The sequence below is a fragment of the Tachypleus tridentatus genome, chromosome 1 (genome assembly GCF_004210375.1).
Source record: "Tachypleus tridentatus isolate NWPU-2018 chromosome 1, ASM421037v1, whole genome shotgun sequence".
NCBI lineage: Eukaryota > Metazoa > Arthropoda > Merostomata > Xiphosura > Limulidae > Tachypleus > Tachypleus tridentatus.
This window is the reverse complement of record NC_134825.1, coordinates 10,495,535-10,516,955: the sequence shown is the minus strand read 5'-3', so window position 1 is coordinate 10,516,955 and position 21,421 is coordinate 10,495,535. Positions and strand designations below refer to the sequence as shown.

Here is a 21,421-nt window from a genome sequence, read left to right as displayed (position 1 = left end):
GTTTGAAATGTCTTGAACGTTACTGATAGCACTTAGCTATTCAGATAGTATTTGTACATCCGATAGCACTAGCTATTCAGATAGTATTTGTACATCCGATAGCACTAGCTATTCAGATAGTATTTGTACTTCTGATAGCACTAGCTATTCGGATAGTATTTGTACATCTGATAGCACTAGCTATTCGGATAGTATTTGTACATCTGATAGCACTAGCTGTATTGTATTCGCACATCTGATAGCACTAGCTATTCAGATAGTATTTGTACATCTGATAGCACTAGCTATTCGGATAGTATTTGTACATCTGATAGCACTAGCTATTCGTATTCTGATAGCACTAGCTATTCGTATTGTATTTGTACATCTGATAGCACTAGCTATTCAGATAGTATTTGTACATCTGATAGCACTAGCTATTCGTATTGTATTCGTACATCTGATAGCACTAGCTATTCAGATAGTATTTGTACATCTGATAGCACTAGCTATTCGGATAGTATTTGTACATCTGATAGCACTCTATTCGGATTGTATTCGTACATCTGATAGCACTAGCTATTCAGATAGTATTTGTACATCTGATAGCACTAGCTATTCGTATTGTATTCGTACATCTGATACATCTATTCAGATAGTATTTGCACATCTGATAGCACTAGCTATTCTATTCAGATAGTATTTGTACATCTAATAGCACTAGCTATTCGTATCGTATTGTATTTGTACATCTGATAGCACTAGCTATTCAGATAGTATTGTATTCACTAGCTATTCGCATTGTATTTGTACTCTCTATTCGTATTGTATTCGTACATCTGATCATGATAGTATTTGTACATTGATAGCGATGACACATGTAAACATATATAGTAGTTTAGCCGACTTTCTAGTCATGAGTATGTGTTTTCTTTTAACAAAGCCACAACGGGCTATCTGGTGAGCCCAACGAGGGGAATCGAACCCCTGATTTTAGCGTTGTAAATCCATAGACTTACAGCTGTACTAGCGGGGGCAGTCATGAGTATCATAACATCCCAGCCATGAGTATCATAACATCCCAGCCATGAGTATCATAACATCCTAGTCATGAGTATCATAACATCCTAGCCATGAGTATCATAATATCCTAGTTATGAGTATCATAACATCCCAGCCATGAGTATCATAACATCCTAGCAATGAGTATCATAATATCATAGTTATGAGTATCATAACATCCTAGCCATATGAGTAACATCCTAGTCATAACATCATAACATCCTAGTTATGAGTATCATAACATCCTAGTCATGAGTATCATAACATCCTAGCCATGAGTATCATAACATCCTAGCCATGAGTATCATAATATCCTAGTTATGAGTATCATAACATCCTAGCAATGAGTATCATAACATCCCTAGCCATGAGTATCATAACATCGTAGCCATGAGTATCATAACATCCTAGTCATGAGTATCATAACATCCTAGCCATGAGTATCATAACATCCTAGCCATGAGTATCATAACATCCTAGTTATGAGTATCATAACATCCTAGTCATGACTATCATAAGATCCTAGTCATGAGTATCATAACATCCTAGTAATGAGTATCATAACATCCTAGTTATGAGTATTATAACATCCTAGTTATTTTCTGAATTCTCTAAACACACCGGCATAATCGTTTTTGTTTTCCTGCATAACAACACATAATAGTTTTTGTTTTCCTGCATAACAACACATAATCTTCATACAAGACTGCATGGTTTTCTTCAGTAGTCCATTCAAAGCTGCACAAAGGCTATCTACGCTAGCCATCCATAATTTAGCAGTGTAGACTAGAGAGAAGGCAGCTAGTCATCACCACCCACCGCCAACTCTTGAGCTAATCTTTTTTACCAATGAATAGTGGGATTGACGGTTACATTATAATAACTCCACGGCTGAAAATGCAAGGATGTTTAGTGTGACATGGATTCGAACTCGCAACCTTCAAATAACAAGTCGAGAGCTCTAACCACCTGGGCCGAGATTTGTAATAAGACAGTGAAATGTTATAACTTTAAGCTTGGTCCTGTGTCTGTGATGTTTGCGAGTGTATGAGATATATTTCAATGAATATTTTCTGCAGTCAGAAATAAAACCTTTTAATCGGAATATTCATCCTGAGCGATACTTATTTTGCATGGAAACTAAAGAGCCAGATGAGATACCATTATGATTATGGTATAAGGACTATATAGGATATTACACCCAGTATCACAGAGGATTTGTTCAGCTGGCTTGAGAATAATAAATAGTTTTATCACTCACAGCTGACAATGGGACTATGTCATGTTTCCAATCTAAGATCCTTCGACCTATAACCAGACAAACTAACCATAAGGTGGACATCGACCGATGATAACCAAGAAAATAACATGAAGTCCCAAGCACTATCTGCGCTTATTTTATTGTTATTATCTGGTCTGATTGACTCGAAGAGTCTTTGCAAAGGTATTTCACGATTTTAAAACACTCAGTTACTAAACATTTACAATACTACATGAGAGGCCGATTGTGGCCTAAATAATAGCGTATCTGGACTGTGAATCCGAGGGATAATAGATCCGGACAGGTAACAGTAACCGAAGAACTGTCTTCTCTTTAGTCCATCATTTTAAAATTAGGAACAGTTGAGCCCAGATTACATCATTTGTAGCTTTGGGCAAAAAAATTGATGTTTGTAGTTAAACACAAAGCTTATTCAATGGGCTACTTGTGCTTTGCTCACTACGGATATCGAAACCGGGTTTCTAGTAGCGTAGGTCAGCAGACATATAACTGCGCCACTAGGCGGCTCGAACAGCTGAAACAAGCTGCACCTGTATCAGAAGCAGATAGCAAAAAGCTTGAAAAGAAGAAAACATCTTTCAGAATATCTGTATTTATAAGTAAAACAAACAGATATCTTTAGACCATATGTTGTATTTTTCTGTTCCATCTTCAATCTTTTAAATCCTGCGTAACCACGTGGTTTAAACAACTATATTTGCTAAGGAACAAAAAAAATAACGAATTTCTGAAGAACTCAACTTATATTTTAAATATTTCTTTGTAGTTTCTTTTTCCGTGTGTTAATTGGTTTAAAGATCCAGTCTGTAATATTAGGTATATAATTTAATTTTTTATGAGCATAATCGAATTTATATATCATGAGTGAGCCCGGCATACTCATAATCTGAAGGTCGCGGGTTCGCATCCCCGTCGCCCCAAACATGCTCGCCCTTTCAGCCGTGAGGGCGTTATAATGTGACGGTCAATCCAACTATTCGTTGGTAAAAAGGTAACCCAAGAGTTGGCGGTGGGTGGTAATGACTAGCTGCCTTCCCTCTAGTCTTACACTGCTAAATTAGTGACGGCCAGCACAGATAGCCCTCGAGTAGCTTTCTGCAAAATTCAAAACAAACAAACAAACAATATCATGAGTACGTTGTTTCCATTGTCTGTTTTAGTTACTGTATAAACTTGCTTGTTTGTTTCAGATCAAAGCAACATGGAACCATTGCTGTAATTACCTAAACTTACAGCTCTCCTACAATGAGATATTGGAAAACTTTACAATTGTTTATATCATGTATAGCTATTGTTATTACTATAAAATTTCCTATGACAGATTCGTCTGTCCAATCTACGCTATTTCCTTTAACAGTTTTAATACTTTCACAACTACATAGTTTCATCTGTCAGGTCAAGTACTGTAATAAATATTAGGTTTCTGCTATCACGCTCAGTACTATCAAAACTGCGCGATTTCGTCTATCAGTTTAATTATTTCAAGTATCTGATATTTCTTTACCTGTTGAAATTCTTCCTTTAAATGTCATGAATTTTAGTTACTAAAAGCAGTAACAATTATTTTTACATGAGTTATAAATTTATAACATGATCTTAACTGTTAGATCGTTTCTTTTAAATATTATTTATTTGTAGCACAAGAAGACGGTGAAATAATCTTCATTGTTAGATCGTTCATTTTAAGAAATACTTGTTTGTGGCACAACAAGATGCATGGCCAAGCGCGTAAAGCGTGCGACTCGTCATCTGAGGGACGCGGGTTCGCTCCCGCGTCGCGCTAAACATGCTCGCCCTCCCAGCCGTGGGGGCGTATAATGTTACGATCAATCCCACTATTCGTTGGTAAAAGAGTAGCCCAAGAGTTGGCGGTGGGTGGTGATGACTAGCTGCCTTCCCTCTAGTCTTACACTGCTAAATTAGGGACGGCTAGCACAGATAGCCCTCGAGTAGCTTTGTGCGAAATTCCAAAACAAACAAACAAAAAACAACAAGACAGTGAAGTGATCTTCATTGATAAGTCGTTCATTTAAAACAATGCTTGTTTGTAGCACAAGACAGTGAAGTGATCTTCATTGTTAGATCGTTCATTTAAAACAATACTTGTTTGTGGCACAAGACAGTGAAGTGATCTTCATTGTTAGATCGTTCATTTAAAACAATGCTTGTTTGTAGCACAAGACAGTTAAGTGATCTTCATTGTTAGATCGTTCATTTAAAACAATACTTGTTTGTAGCACAAAACAGTGAACTGGTCTCCATTGTTAAGTCGTTCATTTTAAATATTATTTATTTGTAGTATAAAAAAAGACGGTGAAATGATCTTCATTGTTAAGTCGTTTCTTTTAAAAAACACTTGTGATTCTGGAGTTAGGATAAATTGAGTTGTTTTATTTTATAATTATTTCATATATTGGATTCTCACTGAGAATATATTTAAGTCCTGAAACGTTAAAGGCGTTTGTCAGCAATATTTTGTTAATTATCTATTTCATCTTTGTTATAATAGGCGGTAACAATAACCTTGCCAAAGTTATCTTTCATAAGAGGAAAGTTTAAGAACAACCCTTTTCTTAGAACGTCCCACGTTTGCACCCACAAACGAAACTCCTTATATTATTTTCCTATGCCAAGGCCGTTCACTTTACAAATTATGTGTGAACGTGGAGATATTGCGCTATGTTGCGTCGTACTCTGTTGAAAGTCTTTCGCTATTGGTTGAAACCGTACAACGTGTGTTACGCAGCAAATAATTATTTTACCAATTTCCAATTATTTATTGTTCTCAAGATTACACGTTTGAGGATCTCAGCTGAGGGCGTAAAATGTTCGAAAATTTGAAACATTTTCAAATAGAATTTGCCATTTTGAAATGGCCACAGGAGAAATCCTTAGGTTTCAAGCACTGATTCTGATGCTAAATAAGACAAGCTTACACGAATAGCGAGATAAACTGTCATGGTTATAAAATATGTGCAACTTGTTCAGCGCGAAATCACGGTTTTAAGCCTATATATTCTGATCTGTAATTTGACATACTAGCATCAGCGCCACGCCCATTTTTATTTGAAAAATTTAAAAGAAGTAATCAATTTCAACCACAAAAGAAATGGAAAAATTGAGATATAAAATTTTCCAAAATATTATTGAAAAGCTTTAAAAAAGTGATATATGGTAACAAAGCGTCAGTTTAACAGCATGAATTACTTCATTAATAACCTACGGTAAAGCAGTTCTATTAGTCTAAACACCATTACAACCGCATCATTCTCAATTTTAACGCCTATAACATGGAACCCCCAGAAATAGCACTTTGCCAAGAAATGATTAAAAAACCAATTGTAATAATTTATTTATCTTTCAGTTTGTGTTTCTTACAACAAAGCTACATCGGACTGTCTGTTTAGCTCACCGAGGGGAATCGAACCGCTGATTTTAGCTTTGTAAATCCGTAGACTTACAGCTGTAGGTCGGGGGGAGGGCGTTTTCTTTTAGACATCAACGATTTTAGATTCCTTTCGGGTAAGAAGAATAAGAAAGCTACATGTTTTCCTACATTCGTGGCTCACAACAGTTTGCAGAATTAGATACACTGTTCGTTTGGTTATGTAATGAGAATTAAACCCTAGATTTTAGTGTTACAAGTTCGTAAACTTACCATTGTCCATGTGAGGACTGATAAATAGTAAACTACTTTCAAATTTCAGTGGTAATTGTACTCAATGTTGATAATTAAGCATTTAGAATTTTTTTATTCGTAGTTTTATATCAAATAAAATATTACATAGTGCCATCGTGTGGCCACTTGTAGTACCAAACGTGATAGACGAATTATTCTTCAAGTTTGATTAGTGTAGAAAATAACACCATCATATTTATTAACACGTGATAAATTGACGCATTTAGTGTTTTGTTGTAGAATACTAAATAAACAATTATGAACGGAAATAATTATTAGGTGTTATTCTTTATTTTGTTGTAGAATACTAAATAAACAATTATGAACGGAAATAATTATTAGGTGTTATTCTTTATTTTGTTGTAGAATACTAAATAAACAATTATGAACGGAAATAATTATTAGGTGTTATTCTTTATTTTGTTGTAGAATACTAAATAAACAATTATGAACGGAAATAATTATTAGGTGTTATTCTTTATTTTGTTGTAGAATACTAAATAAACAATTATGAACGGAAATAATTATTAGGTGTTATTCTTTATTTTGTTGTAGAGTACTAAATAAACAATTATGAACGGAAATAATTATTAGGTGTTATTCTTTATTTTGTTGTAGAATACTAAATAAACAATTATGAACGGAAATAATTATTAGGTGTTATTCTTTATTTTGTTGTAGAATACTAAATAAACAATTATGAACGGAAATAATTATTAGGTGTTATTCTTTATTTTGTTGTAGAATACTAAATAAACAATTATGAACGGAAATAATTATTAGGTGTTATTCTTTATTTTGTTGTAGAATACTAAATAAACAATTATGAACGGAAATAATTATTAGGTGTTATTCTTTATTTTGTTGTAGAATACTAAATAAACAATTATGAACGGAAATAATTATTAGGTGTTATTCTTTATTTTGTTGTAGAATACTAAATAAACAATTATGAACGGAAATAATTATTAGGTGTTATTCTTTATTTTGTTGTAGAATACTAAATAAACAATTATGAACGGAAATAATTATTAGGTGTTATTCTTTATTAAGACATGCTTGTACACACCTATATTTTTACCAGTGCTTCCTGTTATATTTTTCAACTATTTATCAGCTTAGCAAAAAATCGGTAAGTTATAACAAATTTCAACATCTATTTTTAAAGCCTGTTTTATCAAGATCTATCTTTTTGTTTGTATCAGCTACCATACTGAATTTTACTTGTCTCTTTCTAACCTGTTGTTTAATACTAGTTTAAAACATGCAGGCAGCCTGTTGTTTACCTAGTTTGTAAAATATGCAGGCAGCCTGTTGTTTAATACTAGTTTAAAACATGCAGGCAGCCTGTTGTTTAATACTAGTTTAAAATATGCAGGCAGCCTATTGTTTAATACTAGTTTAAAATATGCAGGCAGCCTGTTGTTTAATACTAGTTTGTAAAATATGCAGGCAGCCTGTTGTTTAATACTAGTTTAAAATATACAAGCAGCCTGTTGTTTAATACTAGTTTAAAATATACAAGCAGCCTGTTGTTTAATACTAATTTGTAATGTTTAGTAAACAGCAACAAAATAGGAATAACTACACTACAATATATATTTACACATAAATAAATACGTCTATCTTACACGTTTTGAGATACTTAACTCGAGTTTTACCATTCATCTTCGACTCGCAACTTATTTATTAAATAATGCGTTATTGTTATTCATAAAAATGATTTTATACTTATAGGTATGTTCATAATAGAACAGGTAATTTTTGGTAAAGTATCAGAATTTACTGTTATTTCTAAGAATTACCTAGAATAATTTATTAATCAACTATAACATTAACTGGTATCAATATAAATAGTACAGAACTAAGATGAACCTTCGGTGAGCAGCTGATCAGGTTTATCTTTACTACTGATTCTCTTCTAATAGAACTTAGTAAGCAACTGATCGGGTTATCTCTACTATTTGTAATTACTTGTTACTACAAGCTCGTAACAGTTGGTCAAATAACACATAAGAAAATAAGATATATTAATAACACAATTTACGCATCAGAAAACAATCTAATCTCAAATTGTATCATCTCAGAGAACACATCAGTTACAGTTACATTGAAGAGTTATGTTTAGTTGTCGTTTGGTAAGGTCGTCATCATCTTCCACATTTTGCACACCCAATAATGTTTGTCAGAATCATAACTGTATGTTCTAAGAGGAGAAGAAGTCATTTGAGCTTTTATACATAACAGAAGTCGAAGTGTTGTTTCCCGTTCTTTCAACAGACAGTTGCAGTCCATTAAGTTCTTTCTCAAACCTACAAAGTCTACTCTACCTGAAGTTCCACGTTAGGTCTTGCATCAATACGAGCCTCACGTTTCTAACACTATAAAACATGTTCCCGCTAGATAAATATTTGAGTATTTTATTTCATGACAAAAATATAAATTGTTGTTTTATAAGTACAATTGCGAGTATTCTTTGAACAGCTCTAGTAAAGAATAATCTAAAATATAATTAATTAATATCACACTGATGATAAGGTTCATGCAAACTATTCGTTTTTGTCTTAAGGGCATCCGTGATTGAGATTTAGAACAACTCAATACAGAAGAACTAAAACAAACATAAATAGATTTTATAATTCTGTCTTAATCTAATCTAAATCTTAACCTAATTCGTATACGAGAAATTGATTGCCTTCACTTCACCTACTTTTATGTTTGAAATTCAAAATAAGTCACATCAGATTTGTAAATGTCACCTCTTTATAAATATTAAAAGAAGTCTTTGTAAGCTAAACCTAAACGTTATATTAAACTACAACGTAAGCCTAAGAGGATGCTGATTTTTGTTCCAGCCGCTAGGTTGCAACAACGCCTTAATTTGAAAGTAAAATATAATATGGTTTACAAATATTCAACTTATCACACGTAAAACAAGATACGGCTCAAAAATGTTCAAATTAAATAACCGAATATCATCACTTCAAGTAAAGAAAAAACAGCTGTAAATACGTTTGTAAAATGGAATACATTATCTGAAGATAAAAGCTCGGTGTAAGTAACTTTAATTAACAAAAATGAAAAAAAAAACAAAACAAAACTTCAAAGTTATGGCCCAAAGCCAGTAATAGAGACCTTGAAAATCTTTTACAAGTTGGAATGTTAGTGCAACATTTCTCTTGAGCCGAAGAAATTAAGAAAATAATTGTTTCTGTTTCGAGATCTGCTCAAGTATGTCGCTTCAGAGTGAAACGTAATTTTTATCTACGAGGTTCTCGAAGTCTTTGGAAAAGCTAGAATTGGTGGGTTTAAAGACCAAGCGTTTTACTTCGGCCGATGCTTCATAATACAAACTAAACTATTAGATGCTACTCTGTACATTTCGCACCAGTTTCTCGTCTTCGTCTTTACTCCAGTTCAATTACTTTTGAGTATCTCTCTACTTCACAACCTACTGCGCACAGGATTCGAAACTCCATATAAACGTCTATCTGCTGGATGTAGATGGGTCAAAACAGGAGGCTAGGCGACAACTCCATTAGTCGACTAAATAACGTCGTCCCTAGAGGTCTACTCTTAGCATTACTCATTATCTGCACTAGATGGCGCGTCATTCAACAAGTGGAGAAGATGCATTACTTGGAAGACTTTCTTCTAAGACCTATATCGAAAACAATTACAAATTGTTAATTAAATTACAAATATATAAATGTATCTAAGGTTTGAAATATTCATTTTCATACAATACATACACAACTGTACGTGCTGTAAATGTGTTAATTGTATATCACATTAATTAGAAAACAATGGAACATTTTTACATAGTCTTAATTATTCTGAAATATTCTATTTGCAACTTGTAGTCATAGTAACACCTTTTAATGTTTTAAACAAGGTGTTGCTTCATTCTCACTGTGAGAAAACTGTAATAATAAATAAGATAACAAAATAATGTTTAACCCTTTAAGAAATTGTCTTTCATAATATAATGAAATATAAAATAAATATAATCTTTCATCTAAATGAACCTGTAATAAGAGCGTCTATTATTTAATACTCTAAATTTTACTATATATATGTACCGAAATAAGGTTGTCTAGTCCGTAAAGGTAGCCATCTTCATGGTTTCCAACAGTCCAAGGTTTCCTATGATTAATTACAACACCTTCTGGTATTGGCTTAGTCTTAGCAAAGTCGATAAGCCAGGCATTGGCTTTTCTCGCGTCGTGAACCAGCAATATACTGCTACCTATCACCTAAAAAGAACATACGCAGTTGATAACTGAAGTGTTATATAAATGTTTTAATTCTGATTACCTTATCTTATCATAATATTACAATTCTGATGACCTTATCTCATCATAACAATACAATTCTGATTACCTTATCTCATCATAACATTACAATTCTGATTACCTTATCTTATCATAACATTACAATTCTGATTACCTTATCTCAACATAACATTTCCATACATAGTTTTCGCTATCACTGATCCTGTATTTTATATCTTGTTTGTATCTAACAAATGATAGAACACAAAAAATTCTGTTCCATTAACTTGCTTCAAATATTTCCCAACAAGCGATTATATCGTAGTGTCCTATATATATATTTATAAAAATAAAAATAAAAAACTTCTTCAATTGTCTGAATATTGTGGTGTCTTATATGTATACTTATAAATGTAAGAAACGTCTTCGTTTGTCCACTTATTGCTCCTTGATCTTTAGACAAACCTCAGCAAACTTTGTAGAATGATAATCTAAACTAAGTGATATGTCTAGAAGTGATTATTACCTAAACTAAGTGATATGTCTAGAAGTGATTATTACCTAAACTAAGTGATATGTCTAGAAGTGATTATTACCCGAATCCCTCACCTCAGGCCACGCCCACGCCAAACATATGTTTGTTTATCTCATCACTCCAAAATCTGGGATTGATTATTGTGTTCTAAGATTTTTTGTTGAACTATTCCTTTAAAATATTTTGGTGTCTTGAGAAATTTATTTTCATATTCAAATTTTAAAACATTCAAATATTTGCTAAGACAAATAAATAACAACCAAAATACAATGTTAGATCCCTCACAGTGGCAGGGCTATATCTGGATAATTCTATGTTTGGTGTCATCTTCTAGAAATTTCATTATTCTAGCCCAGAAAAATGGAAGAACTCACAACATTAAGAAACACTCTGAGTGTCAACAGATACTGAGACTGTAGAGAGGTGTTAGTAAAACTAACAACACACTAACACAATTTTTGAAGAGTGGAATAAATTAGGTGTGAAATAACTTCTACATATAAGTACAAATTGTTGATTTAATTTATTAGTTCAAGCTTTAAATAAAGTAGGAGTCAATACATTAGGTGTGGAATAAAATATGTAGAGCTTATTAGTTTAAACCTTACTTTATGTCTGGTGACGTAGTATAGGTGTCTCTGCTGTATATAATAATTTTAAATTGTTTACTCTTACACATCAAGGTTTTTCTCAGCTTTAAACGACCTTAAAATTATAATAAACTTACCTCATGAGAATTAAAGAAGGAAGATTTTTCACATTTCTTCCTTATGACCTTCAGTCTGTCTATAAGTTGACCGGAAACTTTCTCGTTACCTCTAAGGAAGAGCCTCATGGTAGCTTTAACGTCCTCTGTTGTTTTAACCAGTTTCAGATCTTTGGTCTGCGTCTTCTGTTGTGTCTGAAAACCAACCGACACATTTAACGAAAACGTTCCTCTTTGTTTTTTTTTAATTTTGCATAAAGCTACACAAGGGTTATCTGCGCTAACCGTCCGTAATTTAGTAGTGTAAGGCTAGAGGGAAGGCAACTAGTCACCACCACCCACCGACAACTCTTGGGCTACTCATTTACCAACGAATAATGGGATTGACAAAAACATTATAAGGCCCTCACGGCTGAAATGGTGAGCATGTTTGGTATGACAGGAATTCGATCCCGCAACTCTCGAATTACGAGTCTAACGTCCTAACTACCTGGCCATGTCGGGCCTAACGAAAAGGAAGATAAATCCCTTTCCTCTACCAAGAAAAACAAAAAAAACAACAACACAGAAACACAAACTACGTGACCCTAAACGGTTATCACCAAACAATAATAACAGACGTTTCTAGAACAACAGTAATTCAAGACGTTTGTTATCAACACCTATTTTCTTTTTAAGTTTTATTGCATTTAACATCATATAATGAAACAGTTTAAAGTGCAGAAAAGTCCTCTAGGTTCTTACATTACTCAAGTGATTAAGAGATCACAACATTACAACTCCCATGTCGGATCGGATAAGACATGACAACCTTGAGTGGATATAAGCCTTAACTGTCACTGCTAATTTTAGACAATGATTAGATCAATCAACCACGTTAAATCACCCAGCAGCCAAGTTTAAATAAGTGTTAGTTTTCAAAATATTTCCTTCAGATTTAGTTAGTGATTGGACCCATTAACCACCAAGCGTCTTCCAAAAACAATTTAGATACACGTTAGGCTTAAAATAACTTATTTTGATTAAGTCAATAACTGGGCCAATTAACTACATTAAATCTTCCAACAATCAACTTTAAATATATGTTAGGTTTTAATATTATTTCTTGAGATTTAGTAAATGATAGAACCAACTGATCATTACGACTTTAAACGACATAGTTAAATATATGTTAGTTGTTTTAGATTTAATCAGTGGAAAGAATGAAATTGTTATTATCTTACCTTAAATCCTTCGATTCTAAATCCCAGAGTGGATGAGGAACTGAGATTTTCTCGAAACTGGAAAACAAGAAGAGACTGGTTCAAGAAGAGACTGGTTACTTATAACTTTATATGAATTTTATTCATGGAAGCAACGACATAGTCTTGTTATAAAGATTAATTCTACTATTTCACTGGTTCATTTTATATGAAAACATAAAGTCTGTTTAACTTGCACAACTGTTTAACACTGTTTAAACAAGTGTTTAAACTTTCGTCAAATTAAAGATTATAAGCATTTCCTTGTTATTTCACATCAAATACTAAACGTAGCATCTAGAGAAAGCAGCTCACTCACTGTCATACTTGTGTAGCAAACTAAAAGAGTTAGTTTTAGGATATCCGAGGAAAACTGTACAAGGACTATCTGGGCAAGCCATAGCTAGTAGTTCAAAAGATCACGGTTGGTGCTATTGACCAACCATACTCAGTGAATGCGGATGGTCAACAGCACCAACCGTGAACTTTTGAACTACTGTAATCGAACAGTGGGATTTGACTTGCATATATTACTTCAAAGTGTGGATCGCGAGCTGATGGAAATGAAACATCGAGTTAAAGTACAACACAAGAGGGAATCTGCAAAACTAAATGATTGTTTGTTTCTTCCCTCCATCAAAACTAAATAATCTTGTACACACACGAAAACTTAGATATTTATTAAACTAGGTTTTTAAATCTCTCAATAGATGGCAGCCCGAGGAATCTACGTAATGAACTGGAAGTAAAACGCAGATAGTGCATTAAGTATGAAAGAAGTAAGTAGGACAAGCTGTATTGGCAATATTATTTTATTTATTAAACTGATTTATTCATCATGTTTCTCACCTGCATATATCTTAGTTTAGTTATTGTTCCAGATTCTCTTTCTTCCGCTGTTGGGGAGTGAGGGTCAACTCTAACCATTTTCTGGTATAGATCTGCTCTGGCCTTGGTGTTTTGCACTTCGATCTCGAGAAACGTTCTAGCATAGAATAAACGCAGCGTTTATATATTAAACGACTGGTATGTTCAAATATATAATCATTTGAAATATTGAATAACGTTATTTTGTGAAACACGTCAAATCATTTATCATTCGCGACGCAACTTAACAAATTCCCACCCAAAAAACAGAAGCGAAAATTCACTTATTTTATGACTAGGCTTAATATTAAGTAAAAGAAATGTTTACAACGTGGGGAGAATCGTCTGTTAAATTAAGAAAAAATTACTAGGAATTCGAAAATATGTTTAATATGAATTAACAGAGTTGATATAAAATAATTATTATTTATAAATATTATTTGGTTCCTTGAGCTATAGTATCATAAAACACTTTCATAAAGAACTGACAAACAATTTATTATAGAGAGACTGAGTAAATTGTTAGAGAGATACAGAGTAATTTATTATAGAGATATCGAATAATTTATTATAGAGATATCGAGTATCTTTACAGAAGTATAGAGTATTTTACTACAGAGTAAGTGGTGGCCAAACCGCGGGCCACATGCGGCTGTTTGACATATAATGTACTACTCGAGAGCTACCTGCGCTAGCCGTCCCTAATTTAGCTGTGTAAGACTAGAGGGAAGGCAGCTAGTCATTACCACCCACCGCCGATTCTTGGGCTACTCTTTTACGTACGAATAGTGGGATTGACCGTTACATTATAAGGCCCCCACGGCTGAAAGGGCGAGCATATTTGGTGTGATGGGGATTCGAGCCCATGACCCTCAGATTACGAGTCGAACGCCTTAACTCACCTGGCAATGCTGGGCCAGCTAGTTTCAACCTTTATAATTATTTACCGGGAATAATCTGAGAGTCCATTGGATTAAAACGTAAGTTTAATGTTCATGGTGAGTAAATATATTTAAAAATTTAAATCCTAATTTTAATGTTAGATATGAATCAGAGATTAAAGAAATTTCGGATCAGCAAGGATTACAGAGGAATTGTAATAGATCAGTAATCATACAAACAAGGATTACAAAGCAATTGTGCTGGAGATTCAGTAATCATACAAACAAGGATTACAGAGAAATTGTGCTGGAGAATCAGTAATTGTACAAGCTGGTGCTGACAATGTTAGTTTTAGTAGACGTGGCTTGTGATCGCATGATTGTGGCATGTGTGGGTGTTTTGCGGGTGGTGAAATTAGCGGAATGTTAGTGTGATCCTGGGCGTTGTACAGTTGGTTGCATTGCGCGTGTTGGAGGTTATTGTTTATTTTCTCTTTAATTTTTAGAAGTGTCTGTGAAAAGTTTGTGACGGAAGAATACGTCATAAAATTGTAAGAAACAAAAGTATGAAGATGAAAAGAGAAATTTTAAGTCAGAGTGGGAGGAAGATTTTGCATTCACCTTTATAGAAGGTAAACCTTTGTGTCTTATCTACAATGTGTTACTCAGTCATTACAAAGCCAGTAACTGGAAATGTCACAATGAAATAAATCATAAAACGTTTCATCTGATTATCCAGCTAAATCAAAATTACGGAAAAACAAGTTAATTGTGTTAAAATCATCACTAAATAGCTAGCAGACACTTTTGACAACGTCCAGTAAGGAAGTTGATACAACGACTGAAGCTAGTTCTGTTATATCGTGAAATACTGCTCGTGCTAAACGCTCTTATTCTAATGGTGAATTTGTTGACAAGAATATAGCTGAAGTTGTTGCAGTGTTAGATCCAAACAACACAAAACTTCAGCAACTAATAGAACAACCAGTAGCTTCACACCACACTACAGAGAGACGTATCTACCAGATCAGTGCTAATGTTACAGGCAAAATGCAAAATGATTTAAAGAATTCCTCTGCATTCAGCTTCGTCCCTGACGAATCTACAGACATACAAGACAACCCACAACTGGCAGTATTTGTTTGTTATGTTTCCTCTAATGTAACTGTGGAAGAAGAGATGTTGGACTCACTGGCACTAAAAGAAACAACCTTTGGTGTTGACATTAAAAATGCACTTGACAGAGCCTTAACAAATGCTAATATTCCACTGGATAAACTCGTCAGTGTTGCAGTAGACGGAGCACTTCCAATGGTAGGAAAAAATGCAGGATTAATTACACTTATGAAAAGTGATTCCAGCTTTCCAGAGTTTTTCCCTGTTCATTGCATTGTTCATCATGAACACCTGGCAGCCAGATACTTCAAGTATGAAGATGTTATGAAATTTGTTCTTGAAATTGTAAATTTCATACACTTAAATGGGAAGATCCACCGATAGTTCAAAAATTTTATTGAAGAATTGCAGCTTGAAGATAAACCCAATGATGTCTCTTTTTACTGCATTGTGAGGTGACTGTCAACCAGCAATGCCTTAAATAAGTTTGTGGATCTGTTGGAGTTTATTATTACTTTTCTTGAAGAAAAAGAAAAGATTCTATCCACAACTTGGAAACGAATGGATGCAAGATCTAATGTTCATTACTGATGTAATGAATCATCTACAAGCTCTCAACATGGCACTCCAGGAAAGGATAAGATTGTTTCTGACCTTTCTCAGACAATTTTCAGTTTTCAGAATAAAATAAGGCTTTTTGAAAGAGACATATTGTGAAGAAAATTCAGTTGCTTTCCCAGTCTCAAAAGGAGAGTAAATACCTTCCCTGATATTGAAATAAAAGACCACAAACTAGAAGAATACAAATATAAGTTACAAGGACTGCTTGATAATTTCCTACACAGGTTTGAGGACTTGCAGAAGCTGAAGTCCTGTTTCTCCTTTCTTGTAAATCCATTCATGATTGATGTGACCAATGATGGTTGTCCAATTCTCGAACTTCTGGGTACAGAATCATCTGTTGTGGAAATGGAACTAATAGAACTACTGGAGGACCCGGATCTAAAGATGAACCATAAATTCCATTCTACAATTGAGTTCTGGGAGCAAATTACAGAAATAAATTTTAATGAACTGAAGAAAACCAGTGTGCGACTCATCTCAATTTTCAGCACAACATACTGCTGTGAATCACTGTACTCTGTAATGAAATTTGTGAAGCCGAAGCATAATGCAGTCCTTACAAACCAACACCTAACGGAGCTAATTCGTACAGCCTTGACAACATATCAGCCTGAATTTCAACGACTCACAACCAGGATGGAAACTCACACGACCTCTACTAGCAGTAAATAACCTGATAATTCTATCAATGTTTGTTTGTGTGAGAAAAATAATATGACAAAACTAAAACTTTGTAAGGTGGTTTCTGATTAAAATATCTCTAATTTTATAGTTTTACATATTTTGACCACATATTTATAAAAATAAATAACTATCATTAAAATATCTGTTTTATCCCTTTTGTGTGTGGCAGTTTCATTTAATGTTAAAGAAATGCAAATTTGCATGTTTTTCTTAAATGTTTCCGTAGTTTATTACCGTATTAAATACGCTCAATATACAATAATCAGTCAGTGCTTTGAAAACATTTGGTATATATATATATGTACTTTGTGGTTATTGAAACTAATACAAATTAACAGTTTAAAAACTACATACATGAATAAATATTATCACGTACATGTACTTCTTAATATTTATATAGAACTTATGTAACAAAACGTAACAATAAAAATGTGTGTTTAATATTTGTTCATGTCTTACTGCTCTCAAACATCTGAAGTTTATCTTATGTGGTTCTTACGTTAAGCAAGTTTGGCCACCCTGCTATAGAGATATAGAGCACTTTGTTGTAAAGATATAGAGTAGTTTGTTGTAAAGATATAGAGCACTTTGTTGTAAAGATATAGAGTACTTTGTTGTAAAGATATAGAGTACTTTGTTGTAAAGATATAGAGTAGTGTGTTGTAAAGATATAGAGTAGTTTGTTGTAAAGATATAGAGTAGTTTGTTGTAAAGATATAGAGCACTTTGTTGTAAAGATATAGAGCACTTTGTTGTAAAGATATAGAGTAGTTTGTTGTAAAGATATAGAGCACTTTGTTGTAAAGATATAGAGTACTTTGTTATAGAGAAATTGAGCTCTTTGCTATGGAGCTACTTATTATTATAGGGATATACAACACTTTGCTTTCGAGCTACTGACTCCCTCTATGGACCTAAAGTACATTTTACTAGGGGGCGGAAGAGTACACTATAATAAAGCTAAATACAGTTTTTCTACAGAACTATAGATGCAGAATCACAATATTATAAAGACAGAGGTCTAGAGCTACAGAATATGAACAGTACATAACCACTACTTCTAATTACATACCTTGTCCCCATCTTGATATCCATGACAGAAGGGTTTGTGAAATCATATAGCAGATCTTGTATTTCTATAAAATCTGATTACAAATAGTTAAAAAGTCATAGCCTTAATATGATCAAAAACATACTTAGAAAGACATAATATTTAATAAAATTATAGTTTGATATTTTTATTTAAGATAACAACAGAAAATATAAGTTTATTTTCAACAGTAAAATCTTGAATTGTCTCAGGGGGTTGACAAACGGTATTCATAACGCAATCATTTACTATTCATCTCATGAATATTAAATTTAACGTGATATACGTGATGAGGTTTTCAGTAAAGTCGACTCACGTGGTTACGTTTCTCTTTTAACAACGTGTTAAACCTGTGAATTAAAGGATACCGTCTCCGTTATATTCAACATCTCGGTAAAACTTTGGAACCACGTCCGCCATGTTATCTTGCATTAATTTTTATAAGCCTGAACTTCACTGTCATCGGAGTTTCTCTTCTTCCATATAGTTCCAGGTCCTGCAGGAGCTAAGGATCCTACAAATATGAAAAATATAGGTAACTATTGTTGTTCACTTCTTACTAACTACACTGTTTGAACTGAAACTAACACTAGTGCCGGATAACTATTGTTGTTCACTTTTTACTAACTACACTGTTTGAACTGAAACTAACACTAGTGCCAGGTAACTATTGTTGTTCACTTCTTACTAACTACACTGTTTGAACTGAAACTAACACTAGTGCCGGGTAACTATTGTTGTTCACTTCTTAACTACATTGTTTGAACTGAAACTAACACTAGTGCCAGGTAACTATTGTCGTTCACTTCTTACTAACTACACTGTTTGAACTGAAACTAGCACTAGTGCCAGGTAACTATTGTTGTTCACTTCTTAACTACATTGTTTGAACTGAAACTAACACTAGTGCCAGGTAACTATTGTTGTTCACTTCTTACTAACTACACTGTTTGAACTGAAACTAACACTAGTGCCGGGTAACTATTGTTGTTCACTTCTTAACTACATTGTTTGAACTGAAACTAACACTAGTGCCAGGTAACTATTGTTGTTCACTTCTTACTAACTACACTGTTTGAACTGAAACTAACACTAGTGCCAGGTAACTATTGTTGTTCACTTCTTACTAACTACACTGTTTGAACTGAAACTAACACTAGTGCCGGGTAACTATTGTTGTTCACTTCTTAACTACACTGTACGAGCTAAAACTAACACTAGTTATCGTAGCGACATTTTTAATAGTTGCGAACAAAATAACGTTTTATGTTATTACTTCAGATATTTTCATTGTTTACTAGTTTTCAGTAATGAATAAAACAAAGTTCTCTAGAGTGTCCAACTTTTTTCTTTCGTCTTTTTTTTTTACTGACTAATGTTTAGTTTTTATAATTAAAACAAGACTTACCCTCATGACCAGAGAGTTGTATCCAGTTGTTGTTTTTATTCCTCAGTAATACGTCACTGGCAGGCGCACTCAATTCCAAAGCATTCTGGGTAAAACAAAGAAAATTAGTTGACCTCATTTTGAATGTGATGAAGCTAAGCCCTATTCATACCTACTGCGTACATGTTGTATTCCTATATTTCAGAAAGTGATGAACCTACGAGACTATATAGTGTTTATAAACCTCAGTGTGTGTTTATACGCACATCAAACATCACAGTATAACTTGTATTAAAATATTACCCGAGACAAGATCGATTTGCAATTTTCTACTTGAGCGTAAATACATTTCTAATTTCAAGTTTAGGTTTTTATTATTATTGCATACGTCAATATATATAATTTACACCTGAATGAAAACTTCGTTACTAAATTAACACTACCTTGACATTATACCGTTTATCACGACCTGGAAGATGTTTACACCACCAGGTGGAGACTGGTAAATTTGTTTAAACTACACCTGTACTTACAACTGCAAGAATCTGTAGTAGTGTCAAGCCTTCTACATCCAGGTTTTCAATCGATCTGGCCTTTTCCAGAAAGTCAAACCCGAGTGACACACCGCTGTCTGTACTTTCATTAAGTTTCATTTTCTGTTTACTTCCGCGGAAGGCTTTCCTGGCAATCTGCTTCCATCTCTTCCCCACAATTTTCTTGTTCTTCTCATTCTGGTTGTCTTCGTTGTGTTTGATAATTTTGGTCGGTTCTGCCTTTATAGCATCCTCATTACCAGTGGCCTGTATCAAAAGATATTCAATAATTGTTACTTTTTCCACATTAAACATTTATTAATTACTAAATGATCTTGAATGAAGTAAACAAACCTGACAACCATGTTCATTGTCACTGCCATCTTTATTACTGGACACGTTACATGTTTCTGTGGATTGTTGAAATGAAACATCCTGTACATCCAAACTCCTTCCACAATTCTCAGGGGGATCCTTTTCTTCCCTGCTTTGATTTGAACCCATTTCTAAATACAATCATGTAACTTAAGGCCTAAAAATTGGCTGCAGAAGAAGGCAGTGGGTAAGTCTACAATAATGTGCAAACAAGGCCCAAGCTTGCAGCCAACAGGATTCAGATGTTACACTAGTATAAAATTGTGTTGGCTTCTTCCTAGACTCAAGTACACTAGAGAAAACTCATAATTTGATTACCTTAACTGGATTATATACACGTAACGCTTCGAGACACATTCATGTTTTTTGTTTTTTCTTTTATATTTTCGAAATGTCAGGGAAAGATCGAAATCAAACATTCTGAATGTGACATGAACATTCTGAAAACTGAACAAAAATATATTTTAGTTTGAATGCATAATATACTCAGTGATTTATAAAGTAACTCGAAGAATCAACGATTATTCGGTAAAGAGCTTAACAGGAGAATAAACAATTTGTTTGTTAATGAATTTCGCGCACAGCTACACTAGAGTTATCTGTGCTATCCGTCCCTAGTTCAACACTGTCTGTGCTATCCGTCCCTAGTTCAACACTGTCTGTGCTATCCGTCCCTAGTTCAACACTGTCTGTGCTATCCGTCGCTAGTTCAACACTATCTGTGCTATCCGTCCCTATTTCAACACTATCTGTGCTATCTGTCCCTAGTTCAACACTGTCTGTGCTATCCGTCCCTAGTTCAACACTATCTGTGCTATCCGTCCCTAGTTCAACACTATCTGTGCTATCCGTCCCTAGTTCAACACTATCTGCGCTATCCGTCCCTAGTTCAACACTATCTGCAGTATCCGTCCCTAGTTCAACACTGTCTGTGCTGTTCGTCCCTAGTTCAACACTGTCTGTGCTATCCGTCCCTAGTTCAACACTGTCTGTGCTATCCGTCCCTAGTTCAACACTGTCTGTGCTATCCGTCCCTAGTTCAACACTATCTGTGCTATTCGTCCCTAGTTCAACACTGTCTGTGCTATCCGTCCCTAGTTCAACAC

At 33.9% G+C, this 21,421-nt stretch overlaps 1 protein-coding gene and 1 pseudogene across 2 annotated transcripts; one reads left to right on the top strand and one right to left on the bottom strand.

Moving 5' to 3' along the window:
• Positions 1-7,030: 7,030 nt before the first annotated feature.
• On the bottom strand, positions 7,031-20,578 carry LOC143240201 (inositol-trisphosphate 3-kinase homolog; annotated as a pseudogene). Its single transcript, XR_013021639.1, has 10 exons — positions 20,295-20,578; positions 19,941-20,207; positions 19,429-19,513; positions 18,389-18,534; positions 18,003-18,075; positions 13,608-13,743; positions 12,741-12,797; positions 11,539-11,712; positions 10,085-10,258; positions 7,031-9,663 (listed from the first exon to the last, which is right to left on the bottom strand). The product of XR_013021639.1 is annotated as an inositol-trisphosphate 3-kinase homolog (transcript).
• On the top strand, positions 16,271-17,122 carry LOC143230962 (SCAN domain-containing protein 3-like). Its single transcript, XM_076465746.1, has one exon. It carries the CDS (start codon positions 16,523-16,525, stop codon positions 16,916-16,918), a length of 396 nt encoding a protein of 131 aa, XP_076321861.1. The 5' UTR covers positions 16,271-16,522; the 3' UTR covers positions 16,919-17,122.
• Positions 20,579-21,421: the final 843 nt, after the last annotated feature.

Bases quoted from the DNA above. Each gene is read 5' to 3' on its own strand.
- LOC143230962 (XM_076465746.1), top strand. From the start codon at position 16,523: ATGATTGATGTGACCAATGATGGTTGTCCAATTCTCGAACTTCTGGGT.